The sequence below is a fragment of the Excalfactoria chinensis genome, chromosome 9 (assembly GCF_039878825.1).
Source record: "Excalfactoria chinensis isolate bCotChi1 chromosome 9, bCotChi1.hap2, whole genome shotgun sequence".
NCBI lineage: Eukaryota > Metazoa > Chordata > Aves > Galliformes > Phasianidae > Excalfactoria > Excalfactoria chinensis.
In genome coordinates, this window is record NC_092833.1 from 644,431 (window position 1) to 662,863 (window position 18,433).

The following is an 18,433-nucleotide window of genomic DNA, read 5'->3' on the forward strand; positions in this document are numbered from 1 at the left end:
CTTCCAGTTTTAGCCATTCCTTGGCTTTTTTTCCCCTCCTTTCAGGACAGCCCAGTTGCGTGTGGGGTGACCACCACCTCCCAGTGCCCTTATCTCCTTCTCACGACCTCTCATTGATCCTTTGTGCAGTGGGAAGAAGTGAGTGGCTACGACGAGAACCTGAACACCATCCGTACGTACCAGGTGTGCAACGTCTTCGAGCCAAACCAGAACAACTGGCTCCTCACCACCTTCATCAACCGGCGTGGAGCCCACCGCATCTACACCGAGATGCGCTTCACTGTGAGGGACTGCAGCAGCCTCCCCAACGTCCCCGGCTCCTGCAAGGAGACCTTCAACCTCTACTACTACGAGACAGACTCTGTCATTGCCACTAAGAAGTCGGCCTTCTGGACGGAGGCACCCTACCTCAAAGTGGACACCATTGCTGCTGACGAGAGCTTCTCCCAGGTGGACTTTGGTGGCAGGTTGATGAAGGTGAACACAGAAGTGAGAAGTTTTGGGCCCCTGACCCGTAATGGCTTTTACCTGGCTTTCCAGGACTACGGAGCTTGCATGTCTCTGCTCTCCGTCAGGGTTTTCTTCAAGAAGTGCCCAAGCGTGGTTCAGAACTTCGCTATCTTCCCTGAGACCATGACGGGGGCAGAGAGCACCTCTCTGGTGACAGCACGGGGCACCTGCATCCCCAACGCCGAGGAGGTGGATGTGCCCATCAAGCTGTACTGCAATGGGGATGGGGAGTGGATGGTACCCATAGGTCGCTGCACCTGCAAGGCTGGTTATGAGCCGGAAAACAATGTGGCTTGCAAAGGTAAGGCTAGGGTTGCTTTGTGGGGTGTTTTGTGCTTCTTGAGCTTTTCTACTGTGTTGTTTGTACCCAAACTAACTGCTGTGGGTGACGTCAACAGTGCGGGGCTCCAGAAAGTCTTGTCACAGAGCAGTTTTGTTTTAGGGAGCCGAGGTGGCCTGCAAGGTGTCACGTTGAAGGCTGTCAGGCTGCTTTCCAGGTGATGTGTTTCACTCTGGTGCTCCTGGTCTGCGGTCACCAGTGTCCTTTTAGGGAAGCGTGAATTTTCTTCTCCTTCCCAAGTCTGAATCTTTTCTGACTGCCTATAGCTCATGGCTGTGATCTTTCTGCTGGGAGTGCAGCTTTGGAGCAGAGCCTGCCACGTATCCCACACACTGTTGTGACACAATGCACAGCAAAAATGGTGGGAGTAGAGTGGAAACCCGCAGCCCTGGGATGCTTGCAGTGTGCCAAGTTCAACCTGCAGCCTCTCTGTGCTCTCCAGCCAGCAGCAGTGCTTGCAAAACTCAGTGTGAGTCTCTGCTGTGGCTTGCACTGCGTTGAGGACACAGGCACCCACTCACTGCCGCAGTGATTTGCTGCCTTCAAAGGGTGATTCTCGCTGGCAGAGCCACTTTCATCTCCTCGTTATTTCCCAAGCAGAGCTGCAGGAGCCAGGCAGCTGTCCCCAGCCCGAGTGCTACACTGCTGCTCTGCTTCTGGGTAGTAATTGGCTTTATTTTTTTTGCTGTTGTTTTTGGGTTCCCCCAACCATGCTGCCGGTGTACAGCTGCCAGGTTATAAATATGGAAATGGTGCTCGCTGCTTGTCATCTCCTTTTGCAGTTCTGATGAATATTTCCCAAATAACATTTTTTTTTCCTATTAGTGTTACGCACTGCCCTTGCCATCTCCTCTCCTAAAATGGGGTTCTCTGCCTTGCTTGGAAGCAGGGGAGCAGAGGATTTTTGTGTGAGAAGCCAATTCCGTTTCAGTAGTGCTTTTTGAATGGCTTCTGGAACAGCTGAGAGCAGGAGGGGCTGGGAGGCAGGAGTTCAGAGGCAGCTTTAAAAAGGATTTAAAAGCCGTAGGGTAATAGGGCTGGTTTGCTGAGGGAAGGGGTCGGACCCTGGGCCCAGAATGCTGGTGGCAGTGTCTGGTGTCCCCAGTCACTGCTGCAGGAGGACTAGTCAAGGCTGGGGTGGTGAGTGAGACCTGTAGGTCTGAAGGTGCTGTGGCATGCTGGTGAGGAACAGCAAACCCATAGGTTAGCCAGCCCTGACTAGAAGCCCAGTGAAACCAGTCCTAAGAGCTGCCAGTTGGCCATCTTAGTTTGGGTTGACCTTGGGTGGCAACCCTGCCCATAGCAGGGGATTAGAATTGGATGATCTTAAAGATCCCTTCAAACCCGAGGTATTATACGATTCCATGATTCCCAGTGTCTTGTGTGCATCCTTTGGCCAGCAAGCTCCTCCTTGACTCCATGTCCCTTGGAGACCACAGGGGAAGATGTCAGCCCGCTGCTGCCTTTCTCAAGTGTTGTGTGGGCAGGAACTGGCACATAACAAGATCTGGATGTGATCATTCGATAGGTTTTTTGTTGGGTTTGTGTGATGGGGTGACACTGGTTGGGGATGGGGACCCAGCCCTCGCTCTGGGAATCTGTATCCTTCAGCATGACTGCTTGTTGCTGGGCCAGGTTTGGGACTGTGTCTTGTGTTGGGTGAACATCATCTCCTGTGTGCAGCTCCCAGGAGGCTGCTGACATCTGCTTGAAGCCTTCGTCAACCCGAGCAGCCAAGATGAGCTGCTTAATGAGCCCAGGGGAATTGTCACAGAAAAATATATGGTATTTTAAGACTGTGAAAATGGGCTTAATTCCTCAGAGAGGAGGGAGGGAGGGGGGGGAAAAAAAAGGTTGAGTCGTTGAGCTCTCTCTCCCTGATCTCATCCCTCCTTCCATGGGTGTGGAGGCAATGCTGTGTGGGGCTTTGGAATGGAGAAGCTTGGTGCCACCTGGGATTCATTGATGCTGGCTGCTTACTCCCAACCCCAAGTGCTGACCAGGTGGCCTGGCTGTCCCATTGGGTTTCCTAGCTGGATGGTGCAGCTCTATCCCCAGAGGCCAAGCAGTGCCTTTCCCTGGGCAGCTCGCTCCTGGCTTTTCCCAGCCTCTGGTTGATGCAGAACAGTGGCTGCTGCTGCTGCATCCCTAATGAATAATGCATCAATTGCGCTGGCCTCGGCACCGTTTGGTGGATATTGAACCATCCATCTCGCTTGGCCATGCTGCCCAGTTTGGGACACAATGCATCACTGCACCGTGAGGAGGTGGGAGGGGAGGTGGGATCAGGGGAGTGACTGAGAGCTTGGGTGTGAGCATACAAGGTATGGTTTGTGTTTGTTCCCAAAAGAGAATCAGCAAAGCCTTTCTCTGCTGGTGTTTCACCCTGGATCCTAAGGCTGATGAGCGGCTGGGAAGCATTGTTGGTTGGGAACAGGGCGGTGTTGCCTTCGTAAAGGAAACAGGCTGAAAGGAAGCAGCTTTGTGCCAAATTTTGCATTTCTAAAAGCAGATGAAGAGCTGAGTGAGCAGGTCTGTTGCTTCTCAAGCTTTTTTGCTTTAATTATACCCCCTCTCCACTGCTCCTACCCCTGACCGTGTGGTGTCCCAGCAGGTAGGGTTGTGGCAGAGGGGACATGCAGTTGTCACATGGATGGGGGTGACTTTAGGGCAGGGGTCTGCCCAAAAAGCCCTTTGCTCCCTTTAGATCTCTGCCCACTGCTGCATGGAACAGGCACAGGTGCTTCCAGCTGAGAAGGGATGTCCCTCAGGCACTGGGGAAGAAGGGGGAAAAATAATTAAAAAAAAGCTAATTTTCCCAAAGTTCTGCCTTAATGAAGACATCCATTCACAGCTGTGCTAATTTCATAAGGAAACATCCACGTGTTAATTTCCACCCCCCTCCAAATGAACGTGATGGAGGTGTTAATTAGGTGTTATTAGGCTCTCCGGGTGTTCCCTGCCCTGTGTGAATGCCCCTTGGAGCTGGCAGGGCTGGGCCATCGGGGCTCAGGGCAGCTTGGGTGCTCCATGCTGTGCACGTGGGCTTTTCCTCTCCTCCAACACAACTGCTCATACATTCCCCCATTTTCACAATGAGGACTTTTGAGTGTTACATTGATTTTCAACTTAAAGGAGGCAGAAAAAGCTCACATTGATTTTTTTTTTTTTTTTTTTCTTCTTCTTATTATTATTTTTTTTCCCCCCAAGGATCTTTTCAAGAGCCTATTTACAAACAGGGAATAGCCCTGCCTCCCAAGCTGGCTTTGTCACACCGTGCTCACACGTAGGCTGAGCTGCAGCGTGGCCCTGTGGGAGCTGGGATTGTTCTTGGGACAATGGCCGGGCAGTGAGGAAGAGTGGGGTCCAGCCTTGTGTCCGGCCCTGCATTGTTCCCTACTGACGTTTGCCAACAACCAGCACCTGGTCCAACTGGTGACTCATTCCCAGGAGCTTGGAAACCTTTCTATGACTTTTTAACCTTGTATAAAATGGTTTTCTTTTGGCTTCTTGGAGGATGCGCGATGGGGTGATGCTGTTGGTCCCCCTGGCACTGGGAGGAGGATAATAGCAGCTCAGCCCAGCAGTATTCATAAGCAGTTTTCCAGCCTGTTTGGTGCTTTTGCTTTTTCCCTGTTCCTTCATTTCCCATTTCTATCTGGCAGTGGAGCCAAAGTGCCATAGGAAAGCACTGTTCAGGGTTGCTTTGGCAGCCTTGCTGTTATGGGACTGTCTGCTGTGGGGTCAGGACCTCTGTGCTTGTGGGGTGGATGGAGGGAGTTGGATCCATCCCAACTGAAAGCAGTGGTGGGTCTGTGTGTCCTGATGATGTGAATATGGCCATGTGGCCTGAGCCTTCCGCCATCCCCCATCCCGGTGTGCCACATCCATCACAGCATCAGCACTAATGAGGAACCACTCCAGATGTAATTAATAAGCACTTGATGTTGTCTAGATTGAGGGCTACTGCGTGGTGTGAGCTGGATGGGGGAGGCAGGAGGCTCTTAATGAGCTCCCAGCAGGAGGGAAATGCTTCTTACCTGCTTGGGGCTCCAGCATCACTGGGGTGATGCCACCATCACAGGGTGCTCCTGGTCCTGTGTGTGCTGGGGGTGTTGGCTCAGCCAAAGCAGGGAATTAGGAGGGAGAAGAAGGTGAGAAGTTCACCAGGGCCTGGTTGCAACGTTAAGTATTGGCATTTCTTTTGGGTTTGGAACAGGGTTCTGCATCCCCATCTGCTTCTTGTTTCTGCAACATTTTTTTCCCGTTGGGGTTCTTCCCTTTGGGGCTGGCTTTGGTAACTTGCATCAATGCAATGAGGCAAGTTCTGCTCATAATTTTGTGGGGTGAGTGCTGAGCTCTCAGTCTGCATCATGTGCTTGGGAAACAGTGTGAACTGGGATGGTTTAAGGCATATTGAGTGGGCTTTGTTTGCCATGGTTTCCTCCTGTGGCTGAGGACCAGGATGAAGGCAAGTACAAGGATGCTTTTATAGCATCTTTCACCCTCCTTTCTTCCAGGGTTTTCAGGAAGGGGAAAAAATCACCCCAACTACCCTTCCTGCAGCATGTGTGTGCAATAAGAATGCATTGATAATAGGGGAAGCCATGCCCCTTGGATGGCCCCAGAGCTCTGGGAAGGCCAAAATGTGGGTTAGGCATCTGCACAAGGAGCTGGGCCAGCCCCAGAAGGGGTACGCTCAGCCTTGGGAGGCTGGGGCATGCAGCAGGCTCAGCCATGGGGGTTATAGGGCAAGCCTGTTGTAATTACAGGAGAGCAGTGCTAATTGGTAATAGTGATAATTAAGGGGCACGTGCTTGCAGATTACAGGAATTTGCAGAGAAGTGCAATGATAAAAGAAACCTGAGGATGCCTGCTTGCAGAGCGGACTTTGTTCCCGTGTTGTGACAAGTGACACTTGGCTTCCTTGTAATTAAAAACAAAACCCTTACACCAACCCACCAGTGTGCTTATAACAGGGGCGTGCTTGTATGAAAGCCTTCCTCCCATCCACCTCCCTCACTCTGAGTTCAGGGGGACATTCTCTGATCTTTCCCAGCACACTTCTGCTGTCCCAAGGGAAAGGATGCACATCTGTGTACCGGTGCATACAGAGACAGCATGGGGGGAGAGATGTGCCAGCCCTCTGTGTTGGCATTCTGGGGTCATCTTCAGCATCTTGAAGGTCACTTTCATGCCCTGTTTCCCTTTGTGGCTCCATGTGTCTGACTGTATGAGCAAGGGGCTGTGGCCCCTATGTGCTTCTGTAGGAGGCCATGCTTGGGATGCTGGGGAACAGGGTGGCCTTCTTTGATGGGGAGAAGGAAGGGTGGTATGGGACAACAGCGTGTCCCTCTGGGGTGCTTTGTCCTCTCATCAGGCACTGCTGCTGTGCTTTGGGGGGGGAGGGATGGTCCCCGGAATAATCAAATTGTAAAATATTGTTTTCATTTATTCTTTTTTTTTTATCATCTTTTAATATCTGGTGAGACCGTGCGAGCAAGAGGCCTTCATGAGTTTTGAATGACAGGTTAAAGGGCTCCAATAAAGATTAGATGGTCCACTATCTCCCAAGGAAATTGCATCAAAGTGGTTACTCCTGCTTGCTCCTATTAATTTCCTCTTTGTGGCTGCTAGGAGATGCCTCATATCCTGATGTGGCAGGCAGGGGCTAAGAGGCACTTTCCATTATCTCAATCATCTCTGTGTTTATGAGACACTTAGTGTGGTTCTGTTGTGCCTTGTGAATGACAGCAGCCCGTTGCCACCAATGTGTAGGCCGGGTGGGGGCTGCCCAAGCTGGATGCTGAGCTTTTACTTCTGGGAACCAAAGTACAGGTGCTCCCTGCCACAGCACTGACTTTTATTGGGTTTTCAAATTGTGCCAGAGGAGGCTCAGGTTGGATATTAGGAACGAACTCCAAAAACATCCAGCACAACCAGCTTCTCTTTCTTATCTCTGCAGCCTGCCCAGCTGGGACATTCAAAGCCAGTCAGGGTGCGGGGCTGTGTGCCCCATGTCCACCCAACAGCCGCTCCACTGCTGAGGCCTCTCCGCTCTGCGCCTGTCGCAATGGCTACTTTCGGGCTGACCTGGACCCACCGACGGCTGCTTGTACCAGTGAGTATTGGGGGAGCTCAGACCTGCTCCTGCTGTGCAGTTTGAGATGGGGAGTGGGGTTCTGTGTAGCCATGGTGCTGTCTGTGGGCTGCATGGGGCCACAGCATGGGTCCTCAAGCCTGAGTTCTGGTGAGGAGGGAGCCAAGGAAGGAAGAAAGGACTGCTGCTATTTGTAGACTGGTGGGAGCGTGAGTGATGGCCTCAGTGCCTCCAAACTGCCCCAAAAAATCACCATGGAATAATGAATGCGTTGAGTCAAAAGCTTTAACATGAGGCCCTTATGGAACAGGCTCAGCAGAGATTGCTCTCTCTCCATGTGGTTTGCAGAACCATAAGTTGCTGGGGGTGCCAACCATCTCCTCCTCTGCTGTGGACATTCATCCCTTGTGCCATGGGAGACCCAAAGCACAGAGCTTGGCAGTGACAGTGCTGTCCCCTCACCTTGTGGCTGCCTGGCCAGCTGGGTGCCTGTGGAGGTGGTTCAGTAGCTGAGGAGTTCTAATCTGCGTCCAACTTATTTTAGTCTTTGAGGTGTGTGGCTGGGACTTCCTGTGCTATATCTTATAAAAGACCTGCTGGAGATGGGCTTAGCTCAGTTTATCATATGAAAACTTTGTATTTTTGAAGGTGTTGGGATGCTTCCCATGTGGACTGCACCACATCACCCCCCATGTGCACCCAGCGGTGCTTGGCACAGTGCTGTGCTCTAGACTCAGCATGTCAGTGCCTCTGTGCTGAGCTGGAACTGTGTTTGTGTGTTGTGGCTCAGGCTGGTAGAGCAGCAGTTGGCAGGCAGAAGAACTGCATCTGATCCCGTGTTCTGCATTGTACCTCATTACGTTGCTGATTTACAGAGTTGCTATGCAAAAGGATTACAGTATTAAAAGAAAACCCATCCATTTGCTCATTTTTATTTCTTCTTGTTGAGGCTTAATTTTCAAACAGGGCTAATTTGAGTTGCCAGCTATTCTCTGTCAAAGCTATTCTGTGTCATGGGAGCAAACACTTCTCTGTCTTCATTTGGTGTTGAGCATTAAAGGGAAGTCCTCATGGTAAAGCAGTATAATGACCTTGATCTGGGCAGCTCCAGCCAGAAACTCTTCCGCTATATCTTCTCTTTTTCCGAGTTCCTTTAGAGCTCAGAACTTCAGAGCTGGAGCCTGCTGCCTGCATTGGCACTGCAGAGAAGGGTGAGCATACTTGGCTTGGGTCAAAAGGCTTTTTCTCCCTTTTTCATTTATTTATTAAGGGTCAGAGTATGAGGACGTTGCTTGTCCTTTCTGATAATCAGGGGAAAGCTGTGCTGTAGGACATACAGAATTCACTTCTCCTTTTCTTGCTGCTTTCCCCTCTAATCCTGTTATTGGAGCTGGTTCCAAATGCATCTCCCACTACATTTCCAGCAGCCTTCCTCACACTGAGGGGGGGAGCATGACCCTGTTGTAGGTGGTGGTGATGGTGGCCCTGTCCCAAACGATGCTACGTGACAGCACCTCAAATCCATCACAGCCCTGTGGGTGAGGATGCTGCACTAGCTGATCCTCCACAACAAGCGCACTTACTCTGCTGGAGGGAAAAGGAATTAAATGGACAGGAATCTTCTGTTGGATTCAATTTTACTTACAAGGCTTTGTTTTTTTTCTTGCTGTTTTAACAAAATGCTTTCATCTGCTGTATCCGTGGCAACAGATTGAGGCTCCTGAAGTGCCTGCCTGGGTGCTGGTGAGGGAGAAGGGGGCAAGGACACCCCAGTAGGGCTCTGGGGTTCCCTGAGCTGCTTGGGGCTGGTGGCTGGAGCTGGGCAAATCTCCATTGTCCTGAGTGCTCACAGCCCATTGCCTCCATCGCAGGGAGTGATTCCTTTGCATCACTGCGTTCCCTGTTGCAGGAGGCATAGCTGGGACATTGGCTCTTCTGCAGTCTCTCCTTCAGGATCGGCTCCTTCATCATTTTTATTGCTCAGCTCTGAATTCTTCCTAATGTAGAAAAGTCCTTTCTTCTTCCTTGGAAGTGTAGCATTCACATGCAAGACCCACTGGCGTGAGGAATTAATTGCAGACAGCACTTGGGTTTTCAGAGGAGGGCTTGTCCCAATGACACAGCTGTGCATTTGATATCTCTCTGTGGTGTGGCTGGCTCCTTATCCATCCCAGCCCTGTTTTACTGGCATATGGAATTGGTGCTGTATTTAAGTCCCATTCTCTGGGCTCTTCCCTTCAGAGCAGTCCTGGGCACATTTCCATTGCTCAGCAATGGCCAGACTGTTAGAGTGATGTTAACCGAGAGCAGGGCATGAGGAGGGCAGTGTGTGCATTGCTGACTCAAATAACTGTGTGCATGTTGGTACATTAGCTAAACTCGGGGCTCTGAACAGTGAAGAATATGCAACTGTGCTTTCTGTTTTGATAAAGGGCTTTGAAAAGAGAACTGTAGAGTTGGCAGGGACCTTTAAAGACCATCTAGTCCAGCTCCCCTGCAATGAACAGGAACCATTCACTGATCAATCAGGTTGCTCAGAACCTGGTTAAGCCTGGCCTTGAAAGTTCCCATAGATGGGGCTTCCACTGCATATCTGGACAGCCTGTTCCAGTGCCCTGCTGCCCTCACTGTAAAAGGCTTTTTCCTTACATCCAACCTAAATCTACCCTTTTTAAGTCTGTCACAGTAGACCCTGATAGAGAGTCTGTCCCCTTCCTGCCCGGCTCATGTCCAGCTGCCATCCACCAGTGCCCTGAAGTCCTTTTTTGGGAGGGCTGTGCTCTATCTGTTCATTCCCCAGCTCGTATTGGTAGTGGGGGTTGCCATGATCCAGTCGCAGACCTTTTACTTGGATTTGTTGAACCTCATGAGGTTCTCCTGAGCCCATTGCTCAGCCTGCCTAGGTTCATTTGCACAGCATCCCATCCCTTAGGCATGCTGACTGCATCCCACAGCTTGGGGTTCCAGGATTGCCAAAAGTTAATCATTGATTTACATTTGTGAGACCATTTTCAGTTGATAGAAATACATGGCCTGCACATTTTCAAATGGAATATGTAGAGTTGCAGCCAGAGATTCAACTCAAAAGTCTGATTGTGTCTCTTTACTGGTCTTTCATAATCCATGTCTTAGCAGAGAAGAGTATTCTTTGCTTCACCTTATTCATGTCATTGCTTTTCACCAGTACACAGGTTTGTGAACCATTATTGTCAAGGATGAAGTACACGAAGAGTCAAATTTCATCCAGAATCTCTGAACACTTTGAGAGCACATTTAGAACCATAGCCACTGCCATTGAACCATTAACTGGTGGGTTAGTTTCATAAAGGCAAGGTCACATATCCCACTAGTGTCATGGTTCCATGCATGACAGGGTGGTAAGAAGGGGGAGAAGGCCTTGTTGGCCCTTTTCACCCTCCTGTCCCCTTTTGGGGAAGAAGAAAAACAAAACTGACCCAATTAAGATAAGGAAGGATAATAAATATACTACAGATGGTAAAAGAATGTAAGATAGCAGTATAAAGAAGGAGTTAGAGGTAATAAATCAAACAAATGGGAAACAGAAGAGAGATCTTCTCCCCCATTGCTGGGCTGTTCTACCTCTTTAACCCAGAACTGGGAATGATGTGGGGATTATTGAAGACTTCTGGGGACTGTGGTTTCCCAGTGTATCATCTTGGAGTGCAGCATGCAGGTTCTTGTTCATCGCTGGCAAAAATACATAACTAATGGTGGTGACTGTTGAAAACATAGCGTTTTGTAGCTGATAATTTGCTCTACCAGCAGTGTTATTGTGCTCTTTGTGTATGTTGTAATTTCCGTGGATATAAATGGGAGGCATTACTTTTGGAGCGTCCGTACATACAGCTCAAGATGATAAGTGTGAACCAGGCAAGCCAAGAGGTTGGAGACCCGTGCTGTAGAGCATTTGTGCCAGCTCCTGGCTTGGAGTTTCTTGTAGCTTTGATCAGTGGACTCTTGTCTGACATCCTACCCATGCTGTGGCTAAATACCTGCACTCCCAGACTGAAATACGTGGCCGCTTTCCATTTGGGACTTCCATTTGTCCATCGTTCCTCTGGTTTTGTGCTTTTCTTGCTAGGCAGTGTTTCTTGTGATAATCTGCTTGAGATGGGCTTCTGGGGGCACCCTGTAAGCTCTTAAGCCATCTGATAGTTGATATGTATCCAAATTCAGTGTGCTGCATGGGTTCTTTTAGGCAAGAAACAACCACATGGAGAGTGAAAAGTCTGGGAAGCCCCAGTGTGAGTCCCAAGTCCCTTCCTTCTGCTGGAGGTGTGGTTGGTTGGAGGAAGGTGGAGACTAAGATGGGGCTGGGGTTAGGTTTGAGGATGGGGATGGGTGGAGATGAGGACAGGAAAGTCTGCACCATGTCCAAAGAGGTGGATGTGACATCCCTCCTGAGTTAGGAGGTGGTGGGTAGGTGGCAGATAGAGCTTGGGGTGTCTTCTTCAGGGCTGGAGTGCCATGGGCTCCTGCCCTGCCCTACAGCATGTAGCATTTGGCACGAGGACCTGATTCAACTCTTCTCATTCCCTGTAGGCGTCCCCTCCGGTCCACGCAATGTCATCTCCATTGTCAACGAGACCTCCATCATCCTGGAGTGGAATCCACCACGGGAGACGGGAGGCCGGGATGATGTCACTTACAACATCGTCTGCAAGAAGTGCCGGGCGGATCGACGTGCCTGCTCCCGCTGTGATGACAACGTGGAGTTTGTGCCCCGACAGCTGGGGCTGACAGAGACCCGCGTCTTCATCAGCAGCCTCTGGGCACACACACCCTACACTTTTGAGATCCAGGCAGTCAACGGGGTTTCCAACAAGAGCCCCTTCCCACCACAGCACGTCTCCGTGAACATCACCACCAACCAAGCTGGTGAGTCCCAGGGTGGCACGTGGGATCCTGAGATTGAGGCTTTCATCTCAGATAGACTGATGGGGGATGAAGTGGCCTTGTCTCTTCCTGTGGCAGAAGATCCAGCTGTGTGAGGAGCGTGGCAGGCAGAGGGGATGGGAATCTGTTTGCATGGGGAAAAAACAAGGGATGGTAATTTCTATGCTGTGCTGAGCGCCTAACAGGCAGCCTTTGTTAACCTGCTTCCTCAGGAGAATGTGAGACAGAAACCTGGTGTAAATATTTTAGTATCCCAGCTTCTGGGAATACCAATGCTGTTAGGCTCTTGTGTTATGTTTGCACCTGGCTGTCATTTTTTGTTTCCTTAGCCACATGTGGTCAATCCTACTGCTGGCACCAAGAGAGTTTGTTCTGGGGTGGGTTTGGGGGTGTGTTTTTGCCGCCCCTGCTGCTCCATCCCTGCATGTAGCCATGCTCCCACAAACACTTCTCCCATTGCTCCACCTGTGCTTCCCTGCTGCTGTTTTCACTCATCCTGGCTCTGCAGTGGGTTTTTTCCCTATCAGGGCTGCCCGCGCAGCACCATCCCCACTAGGCAGGCAGGAGCACGGGGGGCTGCGAACACAGCAGTTAACAGCACAGCAGTCGAGCTAAGTGTTTAATTTCAGAAATAGTGAGCATCTTGAAACAGATATGGAAAGATTAAAAAGAAAAAAGAAAAAGATTAAACATGCTGGGTACACAAAGACAGTGCTGGACTATTGACATCTCCTGTGGCACAAGGCAAGTGTGCAGCTTGGTCCTCTGTGCTGAGCAGGACAAGGTGATTTCCCTGCCCAGTGCTTTCCTCCCACCTTTGTCCCAGGCATTGAGAGGATGGTGGTGTTGAGGAGAGAGGCTGGGACATGGTGCTGGCCCTATCTGAGTCTCCCTGGTGCAACTGCAGCTGCTTAGTGACTCGGGTACCTTTCTTGGAGGCTTTCAGTAGTAATAGGGGCAGGATTGTTCCAGTCATATGGAATCTGGAAGGCAAAAATGCTGTGGTGGTTTGAGGCTGTGCTGCTTGGGCTTTGGAAATATTTCTCCTTGGAGCTCGGGCTTGTCCCCAGGCAGCCTCCCCTTGCTGTGCTGTGCAAGATGTTGCCTGGTGCCCAGACTACAGAGTGAGCCCAGGGAGAAAGAGCACTGTGGATTTCCAGATCCCTAATTAAAAAGAGTAATTGCTTTAAGTAGCAGGAGTCCCCCACCGACTTGCCTCTTGGGCTCTGCATCAGCCATTGCACTGCTGTCTCCCCACTGCCACACTGGGACTTCATCCCACAGGGTGAACAGCTGTGGATGTGGCATAAAGTTCTGCCCTCGGTGTTAATTCCTCCCTCCTGCTTCCTCGGCAGCACCCTCCACTGTCCCCATCATGCACCAGGTGAGTGCCACCATGAGGAGCATCACGCTGTCCTGGCCGCAGCCTGAGCAGCCCAATGGCATCATCCTGGACTACGAGCTGCGCTACTACGAGAAGCTGAGCCGCATCTGCACGCCTGATGTCAGCAGCACTGTGGGCTCGAGACCGGCAGCGGTAAGCTTGGGGGAACCCCACAGTGGATGGTGAGCACAGGGTGGGCTTACAGCATTGCTGCAACCTTCCTGAAATGTGTATCTGCAGGACCACAACGAGTACAACTCCTCCATGGCCCGCAGTCAGACCAACACGGCCCGGCTGGAGGGGCTGCGCCCTGGCATGGTGTACGTGGTGCAGGTGCGAGCAAGGACGGTGGCTGGCTATGGGAAGTACAGTGGGAAGATGTGCTTCCAGACACTGACTGACGGTGAGTGGGCAGCAGGGGTGTGCAGGGGGAGGGGAGAACGCATTTCCAGCCACAGCTTTGGGCTCTAATTGGATTAAATGAACTTGCCTCTGTAAAATTCTCCCCCGGCGGGCAGCGTAGCAAAAGCCAGGTGATTTACAGGGATGTCTTCTTAACTGCCAGCTGGAGGAGTATGCTGCTGTAAATCTCTTAGCTCTGTTTGTTCCCCTGCTATTTAGCTGCGATTTTGTCTTTCCTGTATCCCACCATGGTGATGGGGCTGCGTCCTGGTCTCTTCCCTGCCTTCGTTTCTCCAGGCATTTGAGGAATCCCTCCTATAAATCAGTGCTGCAAGCCCTTTCATCAGCTTTAGTGCTCTTCTCTGAATAATGTCAATAGAAGATGCAGAGAGCAGAACAGGCATGAGGAAAAAAGCTGTTCCTCCTCCTGCCCTGGGTCACCGTCTGCACGTGAGGTGCTGGCTCCAGAAGGACCTGAAGCTCTCCTGAGATGTTGGGAGCCACAACTGAGCCTTCCAGGGCGAACCTAAAAGGTTCAGACCCATCTCTCTTCAGTTCCCTCACCCTGAGGTGGTACAGTGGAGAGGCACAACCTTAATGGTGTCTTCTGGCCCCCTCAGCAGCTTTGTGCTGTCATTCCTTTGGCCAAAGGCTGCCAGCCCCACAGAGCACACTGTGTTGGGAAGGAATCTTTGCAGGCACCCAACAACCCAGCCTGTACCTCTATCCAAGTATCTGTCCCCCAAATCTCCTGTTTTTCCTGATGTGGGGCCAGGCAGAAGCCAGCTGCAAGTGCCTGGAGGAGCAAGGCATGCAGTGGGCAGGCTTCTGGAAGTGGGGGGAAGAGGGAAAGCCCTTGGGGGGGACTGGGTAGAGTGAGATGGCGCTGATCCTTCAGCATCCAGAATTCAAGAAACAAGAAGAAAAACTCTGCCTCAAATAAGCAATTAGGTGGAATTTAATAAGAATCAATACTGAAGGTTATTAAATAATAATTGTTAGTGGCAAATTTCTCTGGGTTTGAGCGGTGTGCAAGGGAGAAATTCAGCTGTTAGTAATTAACTGCAGAGCAGAAAAATGCAGATAAAAGGGTGCTAAATACTTCCTTTTGAAGTGAATGTTCTTTTAACCCTTGCCTGTGGCTGGTTAGGTATTACTCAACCGAGCTAAGAGCAAAAATGTCAAAGCTTGTCGTTGTGCACAAGAAGCAATTTTAATGTGGCCTGAAGTTAGGTACAAAAATGAAATGAAAATGGCCTTCTGTTGAAGGAGGTGTACAGAGAAATCTGATGCTCTCAGATGTGCTTCTTCTCCCACGGGTCTACTTCCTTGGAACATTTAAGAGCCCTGTGAGACTCCATGAGTTAATTCCTAGGGCCTTCTCTTGCATATTTTCAGCCCGATGTGTGTGTGAGCTCAGCACAGCGGTCCCTTGCCGTGTGCTCTCCTTGCTGACTGCCCTTGTTGTGGAGCAGTCCCTGTGGGCCCATTTTGGGAGCATTGCCCCGTTCCTGGGGGCTGCCTGGAATGGCTCACTGCATCCTTTTCCTTCTGCAGATGACTACAAGTCTGAGCTGAGGGAGCAGCTGCCGTTGATTGCAGGGTCTGCAGCGGCTGGTGTGGTCTTCATCGTCTCGCTGGTGGCCATTTCCATAGTCTGCAGCAGGTGGGAAAGCGAAAGAGGTTTGGGGTGGGAAGGGAATGATGGTGAACGTGCTTGGGCTGATCACCATGGCACAAGTGAAGGCACTGATGTGTGGGCTGCTCAGTGGGGAGCGGATTGGGGCAGAGATGCTCATGGAGGTATCTGTTCTGTCCTCCTAGGAAGCGAGCGTACAGCAAGGAGGCGGTTTACAGCGATAAGCTGCAGCACTACAGCACCGGGAGAGGTGAGCAGGGAGAAAATGGGCAGGGAGAAGGGTCGGAGGGCTTTGTGTTGGTGGGAGAGAGAAGAGCAAGGAGCAAAATGATGATAAAGGAGCAGAGCAATAGCTCCAGGTGTTGCCCAGCCCTTGCAAGCATTGGAAATACCAACAAACCCTATTTACATCTTTCTGGAGAAGCCTCCCAGGTGCTTCTACCTCCTTTTGGAGGACTCAGTGCATGGGACGAGTGGAATTAGGTGATTAGAAATGAATTTGTTAGCCAGGTCTGTGGGCAGACTGCAACAATGTGCCTTTGTAGGGACAGAGTTACGTTTTTTTCTTGCATTTTTAGCTATTTCCTTGCTGGTAGCAGTGAATCCGTGTTGCTTTGGAGGGATTTTGCTTCATGCATGGGAGGAAATCTCCAACTTGAGGGTGGGTTTTGCCCAAATAAAGCTCACACAGGTGCCTGTACATTGGGATCCAGCCTGGAAGAAAGCAGAGCAGTAAGCACAGGAGGCTGGGGCTGACTTGGGCTTGTTTTTTGGACTAGATGATCTCAGTGGTCTTTTCCAACCTTCATGATTCTATTGCACTGTGGGGCTGCCAGCTCCATGCTCAACCTGCAGAGCAGCCAGCCTGGCAAAATCAAATGGGGAAAGAAAAGAGGTTCAGGGGGTTCAGAACCAGGTAGAAAAATGTTGAAATGGATCTTGGTATTTCATCTTTAAAGCCAGGCAATGGGAGCACAGAAAAATCCTGTCAAGGTTAGTGAGCCTCCAGGCATATGGTTGTTACATGCATTGGAGCAAAACAGGTGGGAAATTTGTGGTGGGCGACTAATAGGGAGCTGAGGGCAGCAGCTGGAACAAACAGCCTGCTCGGTTAACAGCATGGCAATTAGAGCATCTCTGTTGGCTCCATGTGGATTGCCCAAAGGGCGTCCATGCTGGGACTGCTGACCTGAGATTTCAAGGTGGTGAGAAGTGGGCTGTGATTTCCGTGTCTCATCTCTGTGGGCCAGCAGGAGGGATGCGTATGTATGTGCCAAAGGTGCTCCGTCCTTTGAACTTGGGGTCCTCCTCTGGCTGAGGTCTGCAGAGAGAGCCAATGGGTGGAGGTGCCTGAATCCCACTCATTCGGATGAGAACATGAGTACCTCTGGGGGTTTTGGGGTGGGAGCTGAATCTGGCAGTTGCTGAATCCAGTGCACATCATTGGGTGCTTAAAAGCCAGCCTGTACTGACAGCAGGCAGGAAACTTTGGTGTTATTTTCTCCTTTATTTATTCAATTTTTTGATCAGTGAGTCAGTCTTGGTTACGATCCTGTAAATCCCTTTGTAATCCTGGCTGGAGCATCAGCTGCTCTTGTAAAAAAATTTATGGGGCAGTTAAAGTGTTCTAGACAGAGCTGTAAAGGGATTTATGAACTGGGAGATGAACAGATGGCTTCATTGCAGTCTTCGTCCCTGGCCCTCGAGGTGCAGATCTCCCACCCCAAATACCCCTGTTGTGGAGCAGGCAGTGTTTCAAGCAGCGTGTTCTTTGCTTTAGCAATGCCCCCCTCCCTCAGGATGACCCCGAGGACCAGGTGTCCCCCATTCTGGTATGTTTTTAGGGTCAAGATTTACCATTTCCATCCCTTGCCCTTCCTGGCTTGCCACTGGGCTGAGGGGCTAAGCCTGCATCCTCCTGCATCATGTCCGATTTCTGCTGCTGCTGCCCAGCAGGGGTGGGTGAAAGGAGGCCAGCAAAGCCTCCGTTTATGGCTCCACATAGGTTTTTGATTATAATTGCTGCACTCTGTCAATTTAGTGGCAGCCACAAAACTATCAGAGGCCTTTTTGGGTAAATAAATATTTCTTAAATAATGCATACAGCCTCATAAACTTGCCACTTCCCTTCCCATAAAACCCGCTAATTGTAGTTCTGGTCTGAAAGCGTTCCCCTGGATGCTCATCAGCAGCTCCTGCCCACCTCGTCACCCCTCTGGGGTCCCCTCCTCTGACCTTGGTGGAGGGGGTCAGGAGAGGACAGTTGGGGGATGCGGAGGTGTGACAAGGCAAATAGCAGCTGATTTAATGGACATAGGGATGAGAGAACAGGAAGGTCTTTGGTTCTTGGCTGTGGCACAATGACTCTTGATTTTTCTCTCCCTTTTGACGCCTCTCCTGTGTTTCTCACCACAAGGGTCTCCGGGGATGAAGATTTACATCGACCCCTTCACTTATGAGGACCCCAACGAAGCGGTGCGTGAGTTTGCCAAGGAGATCGATGTCTCCTTTGTGAAGATTGAAGAGGTCATTGGAGCAGGTGGGTCCCCGCTGCCATGTCCCTGCCCTTTCCACCCTCCTGGATGGGCACTTTGTTCTATATAAAGAAGGGTTCTGAAGAAGGTGGGAGTTCATCTGTCCCTTCCACTCCTCGGTAGTTTGCTGGGCATTGTTTGAGGGGTGATGAGCAATTTCTCGTGCATCACTTGTTATATACATTCATATACAGTCATAACCATTAACCTTTTCCTTTTCTCTATCTTACTAAATGGTTTTATCTCAACCCGTGGGTTCTACTTTTGTTTTTTATCAATTCTCTCCCCCCATCCCACTGAGGAGAGAGCAAATGACTGAGTGGTGCTGAGCCACCTGCTGGGTTTTTCCTGGGGGTGCACATGTGATCCTTCATATGGAAATGCCAAATTCTCAAGGGTTATCAGGCTTTTGGTGGATTAGGGAACACGAGGTTGGTTTCTTCTCTCAAAGCTCCTCTAAGGTTGGGAAGAACTCTAATGTATTCGCTGGGCAGCTGTGGGATTTCCTGGTTTACTTCCGTGAGATTACAAGAGAAAAACAGATCTCATTCTAGTCTGTGCCATATTCCCATACATATGTATGGGAACACATGCATACCCATGTCTA

The 18,433-nt window shown here is 50.5% G+C and overlaps 1 protein-coding gene across 3 annotated transcripts in view; it reads left to right on the top strand.

Moving 5' to 3' along the window:
• EPHB1 (EPH receptor B1) overlaps positions 1-18,433 on the top strand; it is a 46,877-nt gene that overhangs the window by 18,167 nt on the left and 10,277 nt on the right. For all 3 annotated transcript variants that reach the window (XR_011904715.1, XR_011904716.1, XM_072344990.1), the window contains exons 3-10: positions 130-811; positions 6,816-6,971; positions 11,514-11,849; positions 13,223-13,404; positions 13,492-13,654; positions 15,211-15,319; positions 15,478-15,542; positions 17,709-17,831. Coding sequence is in view for 1 of the 3 variants with exons in the window: in XM_072344990.1 (XP_072201091.1) it covers positions 130-811; positions 6,816-6,971; positions 11,514-11,849; positions 13,223-13,404; positions 13,492-13,654; positions 15,211-15,319; positions 15,478-15,542; positions 17,709-17,831 (1,816 nt within the window). In the remaining 2 variants the exon portion in view is untranslated. The remainder of the gene's footprint in view (positions 1-129; positions 812-6,815; positions 6,972-11,513; positions 11,850-13,222; positions 13,405-13,491; positions 13,655-15,210; positions 15,320-15,477; positions 15,543-17,708; positions 17,832-18,433) is intronic.